General features: G+C 52.1%; 2 protein-coding genes across 5 annotated transcripts in view; both read left to right on the top strand.

Annotated features, from left to right (window-relative positions):
* HOXB4 (homeobox B4) overlaps positions 1 to 5,889 on the top strand; it is a 33,415-nt gene extending 27,526 nt beyond the window's left edge. For 2 of the 3 annotated variants that reach the window (XM_051774219.1, XM_051774218.1), the window contains exons 2-3: positions 2,378 to 2,804; positions 3,630 to 5,889. In XM_051774219.1, coding sequence (XP_051630179.1) covers positions 2,384 to 2,804; positions 3,630 to 3,949 — 741 coding nt within the window. In that variant the 5' untranslated portion in view covers positions 2,378 to 2,383 and the 3' untranslated portion in view covers positions 3,950 to 5,889. Of the gene's footprint in view, positions 1 to 2,063; positions 2,269 to 2,377; positions 2,805 to 3,629 lie in introns of those variants that run through there. The other variant, XM_051774217.1, reaches the window with a different exon arrangement.
* HOXB3 (homeobox B3) overlaps positions 1 to 22,007 on the top strand; it is a 42,852-nt gene that overhangs the window by 10,769 nt on the left and 10,076 nt on the right. The window contains exons 2-3 of one of the 2 annotated variants that reach the window (XM_051774212.1): positions 6,801 to 7,066; positions 15,879 to 16,304. The gene's annotated coding sequence lies outside the window, so the exon portion shown is untranslated. Of the gene's footprint in view, positions 1 to 6,800; positions 7,067 to 15,232; positions 16,305 to 22,007 lie in introns of those variants that run through there. The other variant, XM_051774213.1, reaches the window with a different exon arrangement.

Below are 22,007 nucleotides of genomic sequence, written 5' to 3' on the forward strand. Positions count from 1 at the left end.
TTCATTCCTGGCCATAACTGTCTTTTGTTGGGAAAAAATGGAGGAGTTCCTGGAATCTACGGAAGATATTCACAGGAATTTTGGCGCAGGGGAAAGGCAGGTTTTCTCTGATACAGTCTCTCCGCTGCGGCATTTAAATGCAATTAATTCGGGAGATGCTTTGACCAAAAAAATGTTCTGCCTTTTGAAATACAAAGGGAAGGGAAAAAAAAAAAAAAAGGAAGAGAAAAGGGGGGTGCTGTACTTTTAATCTCTTGGGCAACTGTAATTTTAAACGAAATCTCAACATGATGCTACCCTCATTAGTTCCGAATGAAGGTTCATTACCTAGACAGTATGAATATTTTATTGCTTTATATCCCTTTTTCGGAAATGAAACGCCTTTGATCTTTTTCTCGGGTTGTAAAAAGAATTGCCTGTCATTAAAAAAAAAACCTGTCGTCCCATCTGCCTTTACATTCTGTATTTCTTTTCATCTGTTTATTTCTTTTTTTTTTTCTCCCCCCCCCTTTTTTTTTTAAATACGATTTATCTGCACTCGCGCCCAGAAACCCAAACCTTGGTTGACCTCTAAGAACGAAAAATGGATTAAATCTTTGCGCTGCGCATCAGAAAATAATCGCGAGGGTTTCAGGGTGAGGTGGGGACAGAGCTGTGACATTTTACTTTTAAAAGGCCGTCATTTGGATTCGAGTCTCGTTGTGCGTCTACACCCAAATATTCAGTCCAGAAGCTGATTTTTTAAGATCAGAGACAAATTAACGTACAAGATACGGAGGAGAGGGTGGAAAACTCCCAGTTTTTCTCTCCTGGCATCGGCTATTCGCGTGCTGAGTGGGTGCTTTAATTAATCGCCTTTCCTCTCAAGAGCGAATATTTTAACCGGCTTCACCTATAGATTAATTCTCGAGCTCTCGAGCCACAAAACTTTCCCCCCTCCCTGCCCCAGAAGAGAATTATGGCGGTAGGAGAAGATCTCTGACCGAGGAGGACGCATCTGTCTTCTATATGTACCCTGTAGATCCGAATTTGTGTAGAGGAAGTTGGGTCACAAATTCGTATCTAGGGGAATATGTAGTTGACACAAACACTACAGGTCACAAACCCAGAAGGAATTATCCCCCCACCACCCCCCCAAAAAAAAAGCCACCCACATCCCCAGAACCCGAAATACGGGGGGTGAAAACAAGGTCTTAACCAGAAAACCGATTTGTAACTAAAAAGAAATACTTTGGATTTGACCTTAGCTCAACTCCGGCGCTCCCGCGATAAACTTTATCATCGCTTGGAGATAAAATCTGAGCCGCGGAGGGGATGGGGGAGGGGGGGGGGGGTGAGCGCGGGCGTTATTGCTGCGATTTGAAAGCCGGGATCCCCCCATCGCTTTAATTTGTGTCATCTCAGCACCGACACCGAGAAACTAAAATGTATATGTATATATTATGGCTTTCTTCGCTGCCGCTTGCGAGGAGCTCATCGCGCGTTTCGGGTCTAAAGGCGAATTTGAGGAATTGGGGGTGGCTTTTGAAAGGCTGCTGGTTCGCTCCGGCTTTTAAAGCGTCTTTATTACGAGAAGATGCATTAGGACTTGGGCTAATTCGCTTTTGTAATTGTTCATCAAGTCCCTGATTTCTCGCTCGGAGGACGGGCTCCTTTTTTCCATCGGTGCGTGGGAAAACAGTCAATCTCGGCGCCCGGCTAAATGTGATTTAGGAGCCCGGGTACCCCGAATTAGCTGATGAATTTCTTATCGATCCCAAAGCAGCCCTATTCATCTCTGCCAGGCTCGGGGCGCAGTGGCCCTTCCCGTATCACCTTAGCGGGGAATGAGATGCAGCCCCCGCCCGGGGGGGCTCCATGGATCATGTGCCGGGGCAGCGCTGGGGAGCGGCCCCGACCCCCCCGAAAAATCATTTTTACCTTATATTCTAATTATTTTTTTTTTTTTTTTTGGCGGGGGGGGGGGGAAGGGAAAAGGATTTTTATTTTCCCACCCTCCCCTTCCCTTCGGCTCCCCGAGCCAGGACACACCCCCGAGGGGTGTGGGCCCAGGGGGGGTGTCGGGCTCGCCCACGGGGCGCTGCCGGAGCCCGGGGCCGGCGGGGCCGGGGGAGGCCGGAGGGGAGCGGGAGCCCCCGGGCCGCCTCCCCGGGGATGCTGGGGGGCCCCGGGAGAGCCCGGGCTGGGCAGGTTTCCTTATCCGGGGCTCGCCGTGCCCCTCGCCATTGGCCCGCGCTGTCACATGGACTCAACTTTGTTCACTTGACAGTAAGTAGGAGGGTTCCACGAAACAGGAAAACGAGGAAAGGGGGGGGACAGGAATAAATTTTAGGAGAGAGAGAGATATATATTTTTTTTTCGTGTGTGCAATTCTAAGAAATTAATGGCCATGAGCTCGTTTTTGATCAACTCCAACTATGTGGACCCCAAGTTCCCACCCTGTGAAGAGTATTCCCACAGCGATTACCTTCCCAATCACTCGCCGGAATATTACGGCAGCCAGAGGCGAGAGAGCACTTTCCAACATGAAGCGATGTACCAGCCGCGGTCAGCCTGCAAGGAGCAGCTCTACTCGTCCTGTCAGAGCTCCGGCCCCCCAGCAGCGGTGTTATCCCCCCGGGGTCATGTCCATCCTCCGGCCGGATTGCAGAGCCACCTCTCGGAGCCGAACCAGCCCTGCGAGCCGGTCACCCCCAGCCCGCCACCCTCCTGCAGCCAAAACTCTCTGAACCAAAGCCCTTCCAATCCCTCCTGCAAAGAGCCGGTAGTTTACCCCTGGATGAAAAAAGTCCATGTAAGCACGGGTAAGTGAACTAAAGTGGCTTTGCTTTATAGTAAGTAGCACCTCAAAGTCTTGTAGAAATCTTATTGCACCAGTTGTAAAATAACCATTCGCGGAGATTTACGATCGCCTGTTTGCAGAGCGGTATAATTACATCCTCCATAAATTTTTATTGCTCTGCTTGGCCATGTGCCTTTGAAGTCTCTGTTACCATCCTCCTCCAATTTCTTGCAGGCTACTTTTTTTTTATGGCTGTTGAATCTTCATAAGTTAAGTTTTATGTTTTTGTAATTTGTATTTAAGTGGCGGGTTGAGTAAACTTTTACTATTTTCCTTTCCCCTCCCCTCCCCTTTTTTTTTTTTTTTTTTTTTTTTTTTTTAGGGTGATATTTAATAAATAGGAGTGCCTGTGTTCGCCTGTTTGCACGCGTGTAGGGGCAACTTTAAAGGATTTGGGGATAACCGAGCGGTGCTCTGGTAGAGGTGTGTGTATATACGAGTAAATACACACGTAGAGGGCACGGAAAATGTGTCCGGGGGACCTTATAAAAACGTTTAGACAGGAATACACGTCAAGCAACGAGGATGGAGGTGGAGATTTGCAGATAGGTTGTGGGGATATTTTTAGAAGGTTTGCCGTGTATTTTTTTTTATCCCCCCACCGAAAGAATGTGTGATGCTTTTTTTTTTTTTACCTTTTTTTTTTTTTGCTTTTTTTGAGGGGGGAAAGGACCCGTTAAAGGAACAGCTCGGTAATTCTTCTGCTCTTTTTTTTTTTTTTCCCCTCCTTTTTTTTTTTTCCCCCTTTTTCTGTTTTTTTTTTTCTTCCTCCTTTGTGTTTGTTCAGTAAACCCCAATTACTCAGGAGGGGAACCGAAACGCTCCCGCACAGCCTACACCAGGCAGCAAGTCCTGGAGCTGGAGAAGGAATTCCACTATAACCGTTATCTCACCCGGAGGCGCAGGGTCGAGATCGCCCACTCCCTGTGCCTCTCCGAGCGCCAGATCAAAATCTGGTTCCAGAACAGGAGGATGAAATGGAAAAAAGACCACAAGTTACCAAACACCAAGATCAGGTCCAACCCTTCCAGCTCCTCCTCCGCCAGCCTGCAGATCCCACAAGGAGGGTCTCAAACCCGATCCCATGGACCAGCCAGCAGCCTATAACTATTCCCGGGATGTCTGGAGTGCGTGTTTGTGGGTGCGAGGCCGTGTGCGTGTAGGGAACACAGGAGAATATTCCTTTTTTTGTTCGTTTTTGAACGCTCCGAGAAGCGAAGGAAGGAGGGTGCTCTTTATTTATAGGGGGAACAGAGGGAGACTCAGCTGCAACAAAGCAGAGCCGCGCTGCTGCGCCTCTCTTCCATTAAAAGGAGGCTGTAGATAGTAGTTTTCAGATTTGGCTAAGATGGATCCTTGTTTCATCTTTAATCACGCCAAGCTCGGCCCCATTTGTCATGTTTACTCTCCCGTACAAAGGATGGACCTTATGTCTGCTATTACCTCGACAACCAGCGCTCGCTTTAATAAATGAGGCTCAGTTTCTTCAAGACGAACTGGATTTTCTACACCCCCTCTTCCCCCTCCCCGACCCCCCCCATCCCTTTCTTTTCTCGCCTCCGAGCCACAAACGGGAAGTTTCTCTGGCCCGGCCACCCCAAAAGACCGGGCGGTTCTACCACAGCAGCGGAGAGACAAAAAAAACCCACCCCAAAGCAGCGAACCCACCCCAAAGCAACAAATCCAACCCCAAAGCAACAAACCCGACCCCAAAGCAACAAATCCGACCCCAAATCCCCTCCGGGCGTGGGGAGCGCGGAGCTCTCGGACGTGGGACAAAAAAAAAGAGCGAAATTGGGTCAAGTAGGTGGTGGAGAAAGAAAGGAAGAGGATGGAGAGCGATCTAAACCCCGCTCCTTTGGGGTTTTTTCCTTTGTTGGTTGTTTTTTTGGGGGGTTTTTTTTGAGTCCGGCGGGTTTATTGTGAGTCCGGGAAAGGGAGGTGGGAGGGGGGGAAGCGGGGGGGGTTCAGGTTAGAAACTGGGGGATGAACTGTGGCACCTGGAGTCACCCCCCGGGGCAGAGGAGGGGGAAAAGCTCCTCTCCCGCTACCTCGCCCGGGTTTGGACCGAAAATGTGAATTATAGGGGCGGAGGGGCGAGGGTTTGCCCCTCCCGGGGTGAGCGGGGGCTCGGCTCGACCCCCCCCGGCCGCCTCCATCCCTCCCTTTGTCCTTCGGGCTGTCCGGGATTACCTGTAAATAGCAGAGAAAAGGAACAGCAACACCACCACCACCACCAACGACAACAAAAAGCGCGATTCAAAATAAATTTTCTCATTGTTGAACCTGCCCCCGTGTGGTTTTTGGTTATTTTTGGGGTTTTTTTTGGTCCGGAGAGGGGGAGGGGATGTGTGTGGGGGGTTTTTTGTCTTTTTGTTCCGCTGAGGGGGGAAAAAAAAAATAAAAATACATATTTTAAGGCGATTAATTAAACAGCACGTTTCTTTTTTTTTACAGGGGTTTCTGTTGTCAGTGGCACAGCCTCGAGTCCCTAATGAAAACAAAAGATGTTTGACTAGGGTATATCAGCTTTAAGTACTGCTAAGCCGCACATATTATGATTTATTTGTTCAAAGCCTGTATTAATATGCTCTTCCCAAACCGGGCTCAGACAAAAAAAAAAAAAAAAACCGAGGCGTCATTAGCGCTTTGCTTTGCTGGGAGGAACGGAGGGAGCGTTGCTTTTCTCCAGAGAGCTCTTCTGCATCTCAAAACCAAAAAAAAAAAAAAATAAAAAAAAAATCTCCTTCTCCAAGGTAGTTAATGCATTAATGAGTCTAATTTTTGCCCAGATGTTTCTGGGTGTTTGCAGGTTTTCGGTGTGTTTTTATATCACAAAGGAGCTGGCTCCTGCGATAGCTCATGGCCTGACAAGCAAATAGATAATCAAGAAGACAAATGGCTTCTTTTGTGAGCCGCAGCTCTTGTATTAATTTTCATTTTCTTTCTCATAGAAAAGTATCGAAAATGCTGTTCGGGACGGAATAACGTTCTAGTGCTAAGTTAGAAATATATATATATATATATATATATATATATAAAGAAAAGGCCGTTGTGCTCAGGGGGGTGGAAGCCTCGGCACCGGCTGAAGAAAAGAATCATTTTCTTCTACTTGCCTCTTATTAAAAAAATAAGAAAATAATTAAAAAAAAGAGCTTTGCTTATTTGCTCAATGTCGGAGGAATTCTCCGAGACCCCCCATCAGGACCGAAATATTCCCCCGCATTATTCGGAAACAAAGGCAGGGCTTGGAATATTTAAGCTAAGAGTGCGCGTTCGTGTGTTGTCCCTCTGGCTGCAGCCGAGTCACCTCGCAAATAAAGTGTCCCCAAAAGTCCCCTCCGAACAAAGGCCCGCCGGATTTTCCTTTGTGTTGACGTTTTAGCGCTTAAAAATAATATTAATGCAATCGCGCGGCGCGCGTGACACCCGCTGATATAAAAGAAAATGGATTTATGGCCGGATTTTTGTGAACTCTCGCGTTTTCAGAGGCAGCGACTGCAAACCTTTAAAGTTGCTTTTTTTTTTTTAATTTATTTTGTTTTTTTTTTCCTTTTTCCGGGGAGGGCGGCGAGGGCTGTATTTTATTGCGGTGCCTGAAGGTTGGGGCGTTTTGTTGTTGTTGTTGCATTTTATTTTGCTGTTTCTCTCTTTGATCTGCTGAGGGGTTGTAAAGGGGGTGTTATTTTCAGGATGGGCCTTCTAAGGATGGCAAAAAATGGTTGTTTAAAAAAAAAAAAAGGCATATGCTTCCAGGAATGCGGGGTCTATAGAAGCAAATCAAAGCTGGAAAGTATGAATAGAATAGAAGGGGGAGAAAAGAAGATTTCTATAGGACCTAAAAGTTCACAGCCATTATAAGCAGACAGAAGCCAAGAAAAATGCGAGAATTATACAGAAAATCATTAATCACTTCTTTTCTTTAAATACTTATCCTTTTCCCATTGTTATTCAACAGCAAATCTCCGCAGACCGTCTGTTGGGAAAAAAGCACCCGGAGCCCTCCAAGAATCTTCAGGGGGAAATAATAATATTAATAATAAAATCTGGATCGTAAAGGTGAAAGCTTTATTTTTGGGGGAGAAAAAAAAACCCAAAAATCAAACGGGTCCCCCCCCCACGAGCCACCCCCTCCCCCCAGACCTCTCACTTTTTGGAAGAAAAGCACCCAAACCATGAGGGCCGTCTCTGGGGCGTTGGAGAAAGGATGTGGGAGCGAACCAGGTAACGGAGCTGCTCTCTTGGCATGCATTTCGGATCGGTTTATTGCCTCCTTTCACCAGAAATCTGGGGAGAAAGAGAAAGGGGGAAAAAAAAAAAGGAGCTAAAAAAGAAAAAAAAATAAGGGGGGGAGGGGGGCGCAGAAAAAGGAAAAAAAAAGGGAATTCTCGTGCGGGGTTTTCCTTCTGTCTCCTGGTTTTATTTTGACCGATGCGAGCGAGGGGGAGCGGGCAGGGGAAGTTTGCAGGCGGGTTACTTGTGCTGATAGTTTTTGGGTTGTTTTGTTCTTTCCCCTCCTGGATTTGGGGTTTGGGAGCGTTTGGGGCTCGGCCCTACTGGGCTTTGCTGCGGGACCCCGGGCCGGGCTGGTGCGGGTTGGTTTGGGGGGGTTTCTCTCTCTCCTTTGTTCATTGTTTTAAGTCTTTTATTTTCCTTTTTTTTTTTTATTTCCCGAGGAAAATCTCGCCCGGGGTGTTTAGGGCAGAGCGTCCCCGAGGGGTGCGGGTGTCCCGGGTTCAGGACGCCCCAGAGGCCGCGAATATCCCGGGTTAAGGCCGTGCCTTTGTCCCGGGATATCCTGGAAGCGCTGCTGCCGCTCCCGGGGTTTGGCCGCCCCGAATCCCGGGAGCGCGGCGGGGACACGATGGGAAGGGGGGAAAATTGGGGAGACAAACCCCAGCGCTGGCAAACCCCGGCTCGGGGGAGAGAGTTCACGCAGAGGACACGTTTTCTAGGCGATTAGCTGGGTATTATAGCCGGGGACTGACCTCGCAAACCCCTTGACCTCTCCGAGGCTGGACATTGTGCTGGGCGACAGCTCAGCCCCCAGCCCAGCAAAACTTTGCGTGTGCGGGGTCCCGGCCCCAAAAAAACCCAGGGTTGGAGCCGTGGAATGGGGGAAACAGGCCCGGGAGACAAACCGTGGGGGACTAAAGGACTTAGAAATGGGTTTATTTCTGCTTTCTCGCTGTTTCATTGTCCTGTACCCGAGCCCGCGCCCCACAAACCGCTTCCCTTCTCCTCCGGCTGCAAAATCCCTCCGTGTTTGCGCCTGGCTCTGCTTTGGGAGAGGGAAAAGGGGCAGCAGAGAGGGCGGTGGGCGCTTCGCGGAGAGCCCGGGCTGCTCTTGCCTTCCCAAAAATAATTCGGGGGGAAAAAAGCAAAACCCAAGGCCGAGTGGCGAGCGGAGGAGCGAACCCGCGGCCCGGCCGCGTCCGTGGCCTCATCCCCCCTCTCATTTTCAGAAATTCCTTTGTTTCCGAGAGTCCCCTCTCCGACCCCCCCCCCCCCGCCTTTCTCTGCGTCCCCCCCCGCGCCTCCTCCCGCTTCTCCCCTGCCCAGGGCGCTCTCAAAAGCTCCTCTGTGCCCGCGGAGCAGCGCGGAGAGGGCGCGGAGCGGGCGCGGAGGATCCCACCGGGCCCGGGGAATCCCGGGAAGCCTCTTCCCGGCACCCCCCGAGCCGCGACCCCCCCCATCCCAAACCCCTCAAACAGCCGCCGGGGCCCTTTGTTACCTCCAGATCCCCAAAATTGATTTAAAATCTGATTTTTTAGGTGAGGAAAACCCGCGTAGCCCAACCCCGCGGGGGTAGAGAGGAAGGAAAAATAAATATATATATATTTATATACGTGAATCCATGGATATGAGAGGGGTTCTGCCTGGGAAGGGGGGTCTTGGGAGAAGCGGGGGGGTGGGATTGGCGCTGGCCCGGTGTGGCACCGACTCTCTCTTTAGAGGCCGCTCAGCTCTGGGAGCGGCTCGGGAGTTTCTCAGCCCCGGTGACAGATTTATGATCCGCAATAAGAACGGCGTGTTTAAATCTGTAAATCAATCTCGCTTTCTCACTATATAAACGTTCATTTTATCTTCAGAAAGAGAGCGGCTTTGATCACGGCACCTCGGAGGGCGAGGCCGCTGTTTATGGCCGCGTTTCCGACCCTTTGAACCGGGGGCTTTAAAAAAAAAAAAAGAGAGAAAATCGCCAAACCCGAAATGGTGCTTCTTTTGCATGAAACAAACCCCAAAATGCCAGCGGAGGTGGAGGGGGAGTATCTGCTCCGTTTGCTGCCTTGGGGATGGTTCTGTTCCATTTTTTTTTTTCCCCCGTGTCCTTTTTTTTTTCCTCCCTCTTCTTTTTTAAATTTATTTACCGTGTTCCGTTCACGGGGATGCACTTTTTATGACAGAAAAAAAAAAAAAAGGGGGGAAAAATAAAAGAAGTTGTTTTATGAAGCGAATTGACCTGAAATCCTCATAAAATCCCCCCCCTTCCCTCCCCGAAGTTTCCTCCCTCGTGGAAATTCCCCCCCCCCGGCCACGGGAACTCCTTTTAATCGCAATTTTTTTTCCCCCTCGCTTCCTCCCACACCTTGACCAAACGTCTTTCTTCCGACAACTCCTCGCACTCGATAAAATCGATCCAGAAATAATCGAGGGCTTTGGAGAACGAGGCGCTTCCCCCGCTCGCTCCTTCCCGGCCGGGGGGGGGCCCGGCCCACCTCGTCCAGCCCCTTGGCTTCGACTTTAGAGGGGAACACCCCCCATTTTTAGGCTTTTTACATTCATTTTTGCCTTTAATATAAGCTCCCTCCAGGTTTTACCCCTCCAGGGAGGGCTCTGTGCTCCCGGGGGGAGCTGGGAGGGGGTGGGAGATGCCCCTGGCTGGGCTGTCCCTGCCTCCCGCTATCTCTGGGACCCCCGCGGGCTCTGGGCAACCATCCCGATGGTTCCAGGCTCTGCTCGGTGCCTTTTCTCGGGTGACACTTGCCCCCCGTGGGCGTGGGGAGCGGGCAGGGCCGTGCCAGGGCCGTGCCGTGCCAGGGCCGTGCCGTGCCAGGGCAGCACGCCCGGCTCCCCGCTCCGCGTCTGCTCCGCGGCCTTTCCCAGCGGTTCCCTTTGTTGTCCTCTTTTTTTTTTTCTTTCCCCTCCTCCTTGTACTTGGCAGCTTTTCCTCGCAGTCAAAATTTGATTTTTTATTTTTTTTTTCTTGTCCCTAATGCAATAGTCTGGCCAAACAATAACAGCGGCGGGGAGAAAAGGCCTGCAAGTGAAAGGAAGGCTGAGCTTTTTAAACCCGGGAGGGTGAATATTCTTAGCTGGCTTAGGCTCTGTGATTGTTGTGCCCTTTCAGCATAAGAGTGTGGAGAGAAAAAAAAAACCCTAAAATAAGGAGAAATGGTGATGAGGCTTTGCTGAACCGAGGTCCAACAAAGCCAACTTCCAGGAGAGGTGTAGAGAAGGGTTTAAGCGCTCTGAACTCCGCGCGGGGTGGGGAAATAAACCCAAAATCGTGCTCTTCAATGGAGGAGTGGGTGCCCCTCGCCCTGCCCAGCTGGCACGGCCCTGCGAGCCGCCCCGGGGAGGGGGGTCTCTGTCCGCCCAGAAAAGCTGCGTTCAGTTGGAAACTTCTTTAAAAAAACCCTGTTCCGGTGGAAGGTCACAGTGGTCCTTTGAGTATGAAACCGAGAGACCCCCTTCCCCCTTCCCCATCACGTGATTCATTAAATAATTAATGCAGAGGTTGCAGAATAGATATGTATTCGTCAGGAAAATCGCAGACATGGTCTCCTTGTGTCTGACGTGAAATTCAACTGTCCTTTAAAAAACAAGCCTATAGCTGAGGGGGGAAAAAAAAAAAGGAGAGAAAGAGCGAGAGGGAGAGAGAGAAAGAGGGGGAGAGGAGGAGAGAGGGAGAGGAGCCCGCAATAAAACAATTCTCAGGAACCACGAAGCCACGCCGAGGGCTGGATTATTGTAAGTAGCAGGGGCTTCCCAATTCCTAGCGTGTCTATATGTCCATGTAAATTTATTGTTTGTTATTAATGTTATTGTCGTAAAATGTGACAAATAGCCGTCTTCATTTCCTCCCATTTCTCTTCACATGGTGGTATGTGTGTTTATACCCATCGAGGCATTTCATTGATATTTTTAGGAATATTCCTCTCCCTCTCCCTCTCTCTCTCTCTCCTCGCAACCTTTTTTTTTTTTTTCCCCTTCTCTCTTCCCCCTTTCTTGATTTATTACAATAAACATGTCAGCAGCAGTGCGGCTGCCATTGTGTGTGTGTTTGTGAGAGAGTTGTGTTGTTTATAGCGCTGTCCAAGATAAATCATTTCTCGAGTGAAAATGATGTGCGAGCGATGATATTTTAGAGCGAGGATCTCTCTCTACCCCGCTCCCTGGAGTTGATTATTTCAGACGATTTACAGTAATAGATCAGCAGCTAATATGAAAGCTCTGTAGCTGGGGGTCTTAAATTACAGCATCTGTGATTACCAATTAAGGAGAGATTTGTATAAATTTGGTAAACCGGGAACGCCTCATTGGCATATAAACCTAGGGAAAGAGCACGACCTTAAGACAAAAATTACAGCTCGGAGTCCTGCGCTGGAGCATCCTTTTATCAAGGAGAACTCCTTTTCTCCCCACTTCCCTCTCCCCAGCCCCCGGGACGCTCCTGGCTGGAGGGCAGGCACAGGTTGCTTTAGCAAAGCGAATTTCTGGAGGTGCTTCGTTTTAAACCAGATTTCGGACTTTAAATAGGAAAAAAAAAAAAAAGGATTAATAGTAGACTGGAGGTTGCAGCGGGAGGGCTCGGAGGTAACTCTGCCTCCGAGAGTCGGGGAGCTGCTCCCGGGCAGGACGCGCCGTTTGCCCCTCAGAGCCAGAACAATGGGGGTCTGCGGGGACCGGGGCGCTGCCGAGTGACCCCAACACGGGCGGGTTGTCCCAAGAACCGCCGGCAACGACGGAAAGGGGGACAAACTCCTTGCGGGGGGTTCGTTGAGCTTTTCCAGCAGGAGGATGACTTTGAGTGGCTTTTTAGCACCCGGTTCCCGAGGAGAGCGGGATGGGGGTGGATGGAGAGGTAGAGGATGATGCTCGTGAGGAAAGTTGGAGAAGGTGCTCTAAGGGACACCTTTCTATGTAGGACCCCGGGCCTTTATTCACCTCGCGAAAAACAGAGCTCCGAGAAGAAATAGCACTGAAAAAAAAAAAAAAAAAGGCTTAAATAGTAACAAAACCTGGCGGGCAGCTGTTACCTTCTGGAAAACATCGCTGAGCTGGAGCGGGGAACTCTCTGCCAAGCCACTGAGGTGGGGCGGGGAGGCTGAAGCTTTGGGGGCGAGCTTTGTGTCCCAGACGGGGGGCACGGCTACCTGCTCTGCTGTCGGCGCGGGGAGTGCATCCTCCCCGCGGAACGGGAGTTCGGGAGGCAGCCGCTGCCCTCCCCTCCCGCCTCCGAACTGGACCAAATTGGTCCTGAGCGGGAGTGTTGAAAGGGAAGGAGGAAGTGGGAGATGGCGTTTTTAAATATTTTACAAGCCCCAAACATGCGAGGAGTCAATAAAACTGACAACAGGAGCAAAGATTAAATGTTCGCGCCGGATTCTCGGGTGAGAATTCACCGCTTTTCCCCCCTCGCCTTCCCTTTCCTCCCCTCTGCTCGCCAGCCAAGTCTCGCACCGCCCGAGCGGGGATATTTAACTCTGTCTGCTAGTGTAAACCTTTATGTAGCAAAATTAGAAGAACTCAGCGACTTTCATTAAATATTAAGGGATATCCAGGGACGGTGACTGAGCCAGAAACACGGCATCATTCTCTGTCAAGCCCCGTATTAATTTAAGTTGTCGACTTCGAATGGACGCAGACCTCCTTCCCTCTCCCTCCCCCCTCTTTATTTTTTTCTGTTGTATCTGATTCTATTTTGTTTCGGATTTTTTAATTATTTATTGTTTTTCCCTCTCGGTTTGGGACGTCGAGCGTGAGAAACCGGCCCTTGGCGGGGGGGCGGCTGCGGGCTCGGTGCGGAGGATCCACCCCGCAGCCCCCGCCCCGGGCGGCGGCCCCCTTTAAATCAATACCGGGGCTTTATTTATCCCCGCTCCAGACGCCTTTGTGCGAGTGTCGTCCTTTAATAATCAGTTGTCAGGAGGGGATGGGGTGGCCGAGGCTGCCGGGTCGCTCCGGCCGAACCTTCGTGCTGGGGACGCTGCCCCGAGCCCGGAGTCGGGGGGGGCTCCGGCCCCCAAACATGACCCTGGAGACGAGTCTCAGACCCCCGTTATGAGACTCAGAGGCAGAATGGAAGCTCAGCTCCCGGAAAACAGCTCAGCACATCCAGGAGGAGAGACAGAGCCAGGAGGGCACCCCAGAACAGGGATAGGAACCCAAAACCTGGGAGAAGAGTCTCCAGCCTTGGAGGGGACCCCAGATCCATGACGGGACTCCAGATCCATGACAGGACCCCAGATCCATACCAGGACCCCAAATCCATGCCAGGACCCAGATTTGGGAGGGCACTCCACACTCGGGATAAGATCAGAGCGGGGAGGGGGATCCCAAACCCGGGCTGGGCTCCGGGCCGGGCGGTGGAAGGCAGAGCTCTCCCTGTCCTGCTTCGTGCCCGGCCGGGGGCTGAGGGAGGGGACGGGGGCAGAGAGGGGGGCTTGGATGGTGCAAAACACCCCTCCGGGCAGGACCTGCTCTGGGAGAGCCCCGCGACCCCCCGAGCGCCTCCTCCCTCCCTCAGATCCTCGGCGCTCTTCTCCCTCCTCCCGTCAGCTCCAGCCTTCCCAAAACCCCCGAGTTTCTACCCTCTGGGACCAGCGGGGACCCGCGGGAAAGGACTTGCTTTGGCTCAGAGCTGGGGAGAGAAGCCCGGAGCAGAAACTCCTGCCCCGCGCATCTCCCGCGCATCTCCCGCGCATCTCCCGCGCAGCCCGGCAGCGCCTCTCCCAGCTCGGCAGCTCCGGCGCCTTCCCAGACCCGCCACAAACCACGAGCTGAGAGCTCCTTACCATTTCAAGCTGTCTTTCTTTATTAACTCGTGGAAAACGGGTTTTTCTAGAACGGGCCACTGTGCCCTATGGCCACGAAGGGCAGGAATAAGGGTGGAGAGGCGGGAGGGGATAATTGGCCATTTCGAGTGGCTCGAGAGAGAGGGATCTCATTGATTTCTGGGCAAGGGGCCTTTCTCCTTGCCCGTCGCCTCGTCAGAAGGTCCCGGTCCATCAACGCTGCGAATCCGTGTTTATCACATCGCGTCCCCCCCGAAATCTCCCTCCCTTCCCCGCTCGACCAGACGCGCCCTATTCCTTTACCCAAAGAGGAAGCGATTAACGCTGTAAATATGAGTCAACGGCACCTTAATTCAGAATTTATTGCGGGCGGTAGGAGAGAGTTATTTAAGATCAAAGCACCGCCGAGGGCGTGGAGAGCAGGGAGAGGAGCAGGGAAGGGGGATAACGGGAAAACTTGTGGCTCGGGAGCGGAGAGGAGCGGAGCAGGGCTGTTTCTCACCCTTTTTTTTTTAATGTGTTTTTTTTTTTTTCCCCGGAAAAAGGGGTTTGAGGCGGTGTTGGTCCTGCCCGACCCCCAGCATCGCCCTCGGGCTCCAGCGAGGCGGTTCGGGGCAGAACAGCCCCGCTGTCCCACCCGCTGCAGGCCGAGGAGCCGCCGGGGAGGGCCCGGAGCCAACGCCAGCGATGCTGCCGCTTCATTTTCATATTTAAAAAGGGAGGCGAACACAACTCCCGGGCACTGAAGACAAAAGGGAAGGGCTCGGTGGCTTTTCGGTTAAATAGGCAGAAGTTTGGAAGCAGGGACGGGTTGCTTTGAAGTGTTTTCTCTCTCTTTTTTTTTTTTTTTTTGGCGGGGAGGAGGAGAGGAGGGAGACACGAAAGAAATAAAAGGCAACTACCACGTTTCAACACTTCCCCGCGCGTAACCATCCCAAGCTGAAAAGGAGGGCTATAAATCAGAGGCGATGGTGGAGATTTGACTCCCCCTTTTTTTATTTTTTTTTTCTCTTCTTCTTCTTTGTTTTTTAGCGTAGATACGAGGGGAGGGGTTAAGGAGAAATCCCCACTCGTTGCTCTTTCCTCTCCTTTTGATGTCCGACTCAGTGCGAAAATATATCGGCGCTGCTTTATTGGCAGCCCTATCGAGGGGTCAGGGGAGAAGCCCGAAAAACGTCGGGTCAGATTGTCCCCGAGCGTGTCCCGCTGAAATCCATAGGGGACGGCGATCCTCGACCTCCGGGATGGGGGGAGAGGGACCCGCCGTGTGTCCCCCCCGTCCCAGAGCCCTCCTCCCGGGAGCGGAGCCTGCGAGCCCCTCACCTGCCTGCGGGCTCGGGGCTGCGGCCTCCGCCTCCGGCCAGCTCGGGGTGGGGTTTTTTTATGGATGGGGAGGGTTTTTCCCCCCCTTCCCTGCAGGTTTTGGGGAGCCGAGGCCGCGCCCCAGCCCCCATCTCGGTGTTCGCTCTGCCCGCGCTGAGCTCGGCTCAGCTCCGGCTAAAAATAACCTCCGGGATCTGCTCTGTCCTGCCGGTACCTCTCCCTCCCTGTGCTTCCAACGCCAGAATCCAAAATATTCCCCCAAAAAGGGGCGAGATTTAACGGCAGGGCTCTTCCCCGGGGCTACTGGGAAGGGGGGGGGGGGGGGTGAAAGAAAGTAAGAAACCCGGTGGGCTTTGCACAACTTTTATTGCCCCCCTTTCTCTCTCTTTCTTCCCTTCTTTCTTTCTTTCCTTCGTTTTTTCGCCTTTCCCCGGCCGAGACATATGGAATCAATTTTGAATCCTGACATTGAAGGCTGGCCAATTCCTACTGGCTCTAAAAACCAGAATCCATTTGGTTCCCTTCTCTCCAGCACCCCTTGTCACTCAGTATTATAACCCTCTTGCAACATTTTTAAGTCTTTATAAAGAGAAACAGCTTTCCGGATAGATACCGAGGATTCGGCAGTGGGGGAGGTTTTTTCGGGGGCTTTTTCCTTTTTTTTTTTCTTTTTCTTTTTTTTTTTTTTAAAGGGGAAGGAGCGCGCCCCCCCCTCCCGACACCCCCATCTCAGCCCCCTCGGCTCGGTGTCTCTCCGCAAAGGGCTCCTCATCATCCTTGCCGGTGCTTTATAAGCTCTTTTTGGAAGACTTTCTGTTTTTCTCCACGTCGGGTTCAGTTCCGTTCGAATCGAACGAGTCCAAAAAAAAAAAAAAAAAAAAGAAAAAAAAAGAAAGAAAAAAGAAAAAAAAAGAAAAAAAGAAAAAGAACAGAAACATCTTTCGGGGAAAAAAAAAATAAAAATTCCAAACCGTCCGAGAAAGCTGCCGGCGAGATCCAGCGGGGTGCAATAAAGTAGTTTCTTCTCCTTAATTTGCCTGCTCCAGTTGCCAAGTCGCACCGCCCCGATCCGCCTTCGCTCCTTCTCCTTGAAGTCCCGGGTCGGACAGACTTCGCAGGTAAGAAGTTCGAAAAATAAATAAATAAAAGGACGGCGCGGCTCTGCCTTTCCCACCTTCGCAGCTCCGGGGCTCTGCGATGTAATTAATTGCTCCGAAAAGCTTTGACAGCCTTCAGCGGCCACCGCGGGCCGGAGCTGACTTTCTCCCGCTCGCAAATTAAGAGTGATGCCTCGGGGAAGCTGAAGAGGAGCAAAAAAATGATCTCGCTGGGGTCCATAACCGAGACCGGCCGCAGAACGGCTTCTTCCCGAGCAAACTTCGCCCGGGCCACATTTGTTAAAGGTTTAGCACCTCTGGCCCGTTTGAAAAAGGAACTACAAAAGCCCGTTGGAAAAGCGGGGTGTTAAAGTGAAGAATGTATGCGAGGGTGATTTATGGCCCCACCAAGTTTTTTGTTTACTCGGAGCAGACCCTAATTACAAGGGCTTCCAAAAAAAAGAGAGAGGGAGAGGGAGAGGGAGAGGTTGAGGTTTCCCAAGCCCTGGGTATGTCCCGAGCGGGTTTTTCCCTCCCCAGGTCCGGGTGCAGTGGCCAGATGTGATTCACAAACATCTGGTTCCTCGAGCTGCTTTTCCTTTTAGCGTTTGACCGAAACGGGGAAAGATCGAGGCGCTGCGAAATTCACCGTAAAAGCGGCGGCTGCCGGGGGGAAATCCCGGCCTGGAAAGATCCGGCTTTGCGAAGGGCTCAGTGTTTGTTTTGGATGGAGGGGGATGTCCTGGAAAATGGGTCGTTTCGCTCAAACGCCGCCGCGGGGACGGAAACGATTTCGCGTGGGAATATGGGATGCGTTTTATTCTGTGGATTTGTGTTAATAATTTCTGGCTCCGGGAAAAAAAAACCCTCGAACCCCCTCCGCCCTCCGCCGTGAAGGCCCGACGCGCGTTTTAAAAGCGAGACGGGAAAATCTTTTGTAGGGAGGGGGGTGGAGAGGTCGGAAAAATCGAATTAACCCGGGAAAGTTTCTCTACGCACATATATAAATATGTATATTCGTGCTCTCTGTTCTCCTCTGGCTCCTTTCCCTTTCGAGCGAGATAATAACTCAGGCCCCGGGACGAGCTGCCAGATCTAAAAACGTCCTCAGACATTGTGAAAGTGGAAAAGTTTGGACTCAGTGTCTGATATTTCCCGAGGCCAAGCGGTGCCTTGGCAGAGAGAGCAGGAGCTCGGATACACGAGCGTCTGGTTGGGTTTTCTCTCCTTTTTATATGGTTTTTTTTTTTTTTTTTTTTTTTTCCCTTCTTTGTGTTCGGTTTTTTCGTCCGAAAATTGCTTTGCATTACATTTCCTCGGCTTTAGAATTATCTTCGCTCCCCTCCAGCTAAAGTTGAGATTTTTTTTCTTTTTTTTTCTTTTAACCAAGCGCTTGATCTGTCGGCGAATGAAACCCGAGAAGAAACCGCAGGCCCTAAGTGGCCGTAATTTAATTGATTTTATCATAAATCACCAACTTCATGAAGAACCAAAGTTTTCATTGAAGTAAATTGATATTAATGGACACTTTCTGATCTTTAACCGTGCAGATCTATGTGGTGGCGGCGGCGCTGCCGCTTCTGCTCTTTCGGGACAGGAGAATTTAAGGGGGGAGTTAGTGGGTTTGGGTTTTTTTTTTCACCCTTCCACTTCGCGTTTCTCCCACCCTCCCTAAAAAAAAAAAAACGACTTTTATTTCCAGCCTGGGGAATCCGATTCCCAGTGTGGAGGTGGGGATTTGAAAGCTCAGCTCCAATATAATAAGTCTCCAATAAGTGAGACTTATTTCAGGGGGGACGGGGGGTAAATGAGCCCCGAATAGATGAGTTTCTCCGGGTTGTTCCCCCAGGTAGGTTGTCCCTCTCTCCAGGGGTTCCGCGGGCGTATTTTTGGGATGTTTGTGTCAAACCCACGCGTGTCCCGACGCGACCACGGCCTGGTGTTAAAAATAGAAATAGGATTGAAATCCTCCCGCCTCCATCCCCAACCTTTCCCGCCTAATTAAAAATTAACGGGGTGGGTGGGAGCGCTTTGAAGTGGTGATTGGGGGTCCGAGCGAACCCCCTCGGACTCGGGGAGGGTTTTCAGCCGAGGGCAGCGGCTCGCGTGGGTGTTTTGGGGGGCTGTTTGCAGCGATGCCCCGGGCAGGGAGGATGCAGCTCTCGGGGGTGTCCGCGCAGGTCTCTGCAGGCGAGAAATATTCGGTGTAAACAGCCCAAAGCAGAGAAATACCGTTCCTTGGCACTCCTTTCTCCCCCTCCCGAGGCTCCCAGCCCTGACACTGTTGGCCTTTCTGACTTATGGGGAGGAGGCAGGTAAAATGGAACTCATTTCTTCTCCCAGGTCCCTTCTCCCCCATGCCCAGCTCGTTCTCCAGCGCCAGCCGGCTCCCGGATTCAGGCGAGTATCACCAAAAAAAAATAAATAAATAACCGAATTCCTTCCTTTCCTCACAGAAACGGCCCCGGCGGTGGCGTGGGTGCCTGGTCCTCCCGGGGGGGGCCAAGGAATTGCGGTGGGAGAAAAGCTTTGAATCCTCATTTTTTCCCTCCCTCTCTCCCTCTCTCTCTCTCTTTTTTTTTAAATTTTTTTTTTCATTTGGAGGAGGAGGAGGAGGAGGAGGAGGAAGGGTGGGGGTTCAAACGGGAAGAAACGGGAGCCTGGATGTGAGCGCAGGAACCGAGCCCGTCCCCAGGGTCTTCAGGGGAGGCAGAGCAGCCCCTCTCCGCTCTCCCTGTCCCCAAACCCCCTCATTTCCCCCTCGTTTTCCGTCTTCTCGGCCTCCTTGCCGGACTCCGAGGCTTTGGGAGCGGCGCTCGCTGCAGTCGCTTTTCCTCCTCGGTGTCTCCTTCGGGTTAAAAGATAAAAAAGAAAACTCGAAGGAAAAATAATAATAATACGAAAGGATAAAGCAGCCCCGAAGGTCCCAAAGGCCGGGGCTGCGGCGGGAGGGAGAGAAGGGAACCGCCCGCCCGGCTCCCTGGGAAGTTTGGGGAATTTGCTGATGGGGGAATTAGTGGGACTGGAGGGGGGAGCCGCTCATTTCCCAATTCTCTATAAAATGGGCGAAAGGTTGACGTGTCTCGGTCACGTGAGCGCATCATTCAGGCGATTATTTTGGCGTTTGGAAGGAAGGGGGGGGTGGAGGGGGTGGGGAGGAGAAGAGAAGTGGGGACGGTGATTCCCGGCCCTTCTCCGCGAGCTGCTCCCAAAATAGCTCCTCACCCCGCGATCTGCCGCCCCCGAGCCGCCCCCTCCCCTCCGATCGTCCCCCCCCTCCCCAAATTCGCAGCTCACCCCTCTCTGGGGCCGGGAGAGGTTTTTGGCTGCCCCACGGCAGAGGGGTTCTGGAGGGGGGGTCGGTGGGACCCAGCCTGGGGGGCGTCAGGGGGTGTTTCCGCCCCTGTTTTTATTTTGGGGTGTTTTGGTTTCTTTTTTTAAAGACAATTCCAAAGCGCTTCCGCTGATTGATCATTAACCCGGTGAGTTATTGCTCTTCCAAGCAAAGGTCAGGGGGAGAAAAAGGTCTAATCTGTCAAGGCAAAGCCACCGCTCACTCAGTTTAATTTGGATTTCTTATCCCGGCCGGCTTCTGTTTGGGGTTTCAGGAGGTCCCGGCCCCTCCATAAGTCTCTCCTCCTCCTCGCAGCTCTCCCCTCCCTCGTGCTCTGTGCCTGTGGAACGGGAAAGCCCAAACTCCTTCCCTTTAGCCGCAAAAAGGGCCGCGGGAGGGGGAGAGGCCCCGCGGGAGGGGGCGGTGGGTGCTGCTCCCTGGCCCGGGGGGGCTTCAACCCACGGGAGGAGCGGAACCGCCCCCGAGAGAAAAATTAATAGGGGAAAAAAAAACCCCAACCCAAATCAAAACAAAGAACACGGGGAGGGGGTGGGGGAAACCTCGCTCCATCCCCCTTCTGCCCGTACTGCGGGGGAAGAAATTAAAAACAAAGAAAAACAACCCCCCCCCCTTTACTGGAGCCGTTATTTATCCCGGCTCCTTTTAGCTGTTTGCTCGTTTCTCTTTTCCCCTCCTCCGCTCCAAATAAACGCCTTTTCCCCCCTCTTTTCTCCACCTCCTCGTGGCTTTGCCCACTTTCCTCCTCTTCCTCGCCGGGCCCGGCGTGGGAGGAACTTGCCAAGGCTCGCTTTGGGTTTGCTGAGCTCGCAGGGCAGAGAAGGCGCTTTTCTTTCCTTTCCTTAGTCTTTTTTTTCGCCCCCCCTTCTCTTCACAAACCTCAGCAGAGGGGACTGAGAAGCCCCAGCTGAGCGGGGCGGGCGGGGCCGTGAGTGGAATATTGCCAAAGCCGGGTATTAAAGCGCGAGTAATAATAATACTAATAAAAAAATACAGCTACAGGCCGCCGACTAGAGAAGGTCACGAAGCATCCGCGGGTGATTTATGGACTCGGGGATGTTGTCGCGAGCGGGAGCAGGGGTGCGAGGGGAACATTTTTATTTGAGATTAATAACATCAACATACAGAACGGAAACAGGATTATTAAAGCGACCGAATGTTTCCCCGAACGAAAATATTTTTAAATGAGATTGCTTTTTCTTCCTCCTCTCCCCTTCTCCCTTCCCCGGCTCCTCCGTGCCAAAGTCGCGGCGATAAATCTCGGCGTGGCTTTAAAAATGTTTACGGCTCGAACCCGTTAATTGTGGGGCCGAATCGCTGCTGTGTGGATGGTGTCCTCCAACACCATAAAGCATCCCCGTCCTCCCCCCGCGCCCCCTTTCGTGGAGATCCTCCGAGCGCGCTGTGGAAACTCAAAAAAAAAAAAAAAAAGAGAAACATATTCCGAATCCTTGAGGATTTTCCGCCTTTCAGGAAAACGGCCTCGTATTTTTCCCTCCTGTTTTATTGTTGGTAGCCTCAAACTAATTAACTGCGCGTATTTAATCTCTTAAACGCCTTTAACTCCGAAACGACCGGCGGAATTTAACCCAAAGCCTTCGGGACGCTCGTGGTTTTTTTAAATCGTGGTCAGAGTTCCCCTCCGGCCGTGGAGAAAGTGGACAAGTGTTTGCAGCCCTAACGCGACCCCCAGGACGGGGGAAGCGCTTCCCTGTCCCCGGGGGGGGTTCCACGGAGGGAAGGTGGAAGGAAACACCGGAGGGGGGGAGGGATGGCACCAAATCTCCCGGAATAACGCCGTGCCCCCCGGGCGCGATGGGTCCGGTGGGTTATCGGGGATGGAGGGTCCCCCAATCCCGGGAAATGTTATCGGGGATCCCTGGGAATGTTCTCGGGGATGGAGAACCCCCCAATCCCTGGAAATGCTAGCGGGGATCCCTGGAAATGTTATCGGGGATGGAGAGCCCCCCAATCCCGGGAAATGTTATCGGGGATCCCTGGGAATGCTATCGGGGGATGGAGAGCCCCCTAATCCCTGGAAATGTTCTCGGGGGATGGAGATGCCCCCCAACCCCTGGGAATGCTATCGGGGGATGGAGAGTCCCCCAATCCCTGGAAATGTTATCGGGTATCCCTGGAAATGTTATGGGGGGATGGAGATGCCCCCCAATCCCTGGGAATGCTATCGGGGGATGGAGAGCCCCCCAGTCCCTGGGAATGCGCTGCTTGCTGGGGTGGGCGACAATCTCCGAGGAAATGCCGGGGCTTTTGTTCGGGAGAGCCCGTCTTGTCCCCACTTCCAGCCCAGGGTCCCTCTCGAGGATGACTCCCCTCGTTCGCGCTTTTCTGACCGAAGTTTCATACTTTTTTTT

The sequence above is a fragment of the Manacus candei genome, unplaced genomic scaffold, assembly GCF_025592945.1.
Source record: "Manacus candei isolate 608988 ecotype Guabito, Panama unplaced genomic scaffold, ASM2559294v1 h1tg000192l, whole genome shotgun sequence".
Lineage (NCBI taxonomy): Eukaryota > Metazoa > Chordata > Aves > Passeriformes > Pipridae > Manacus > Manacus candei.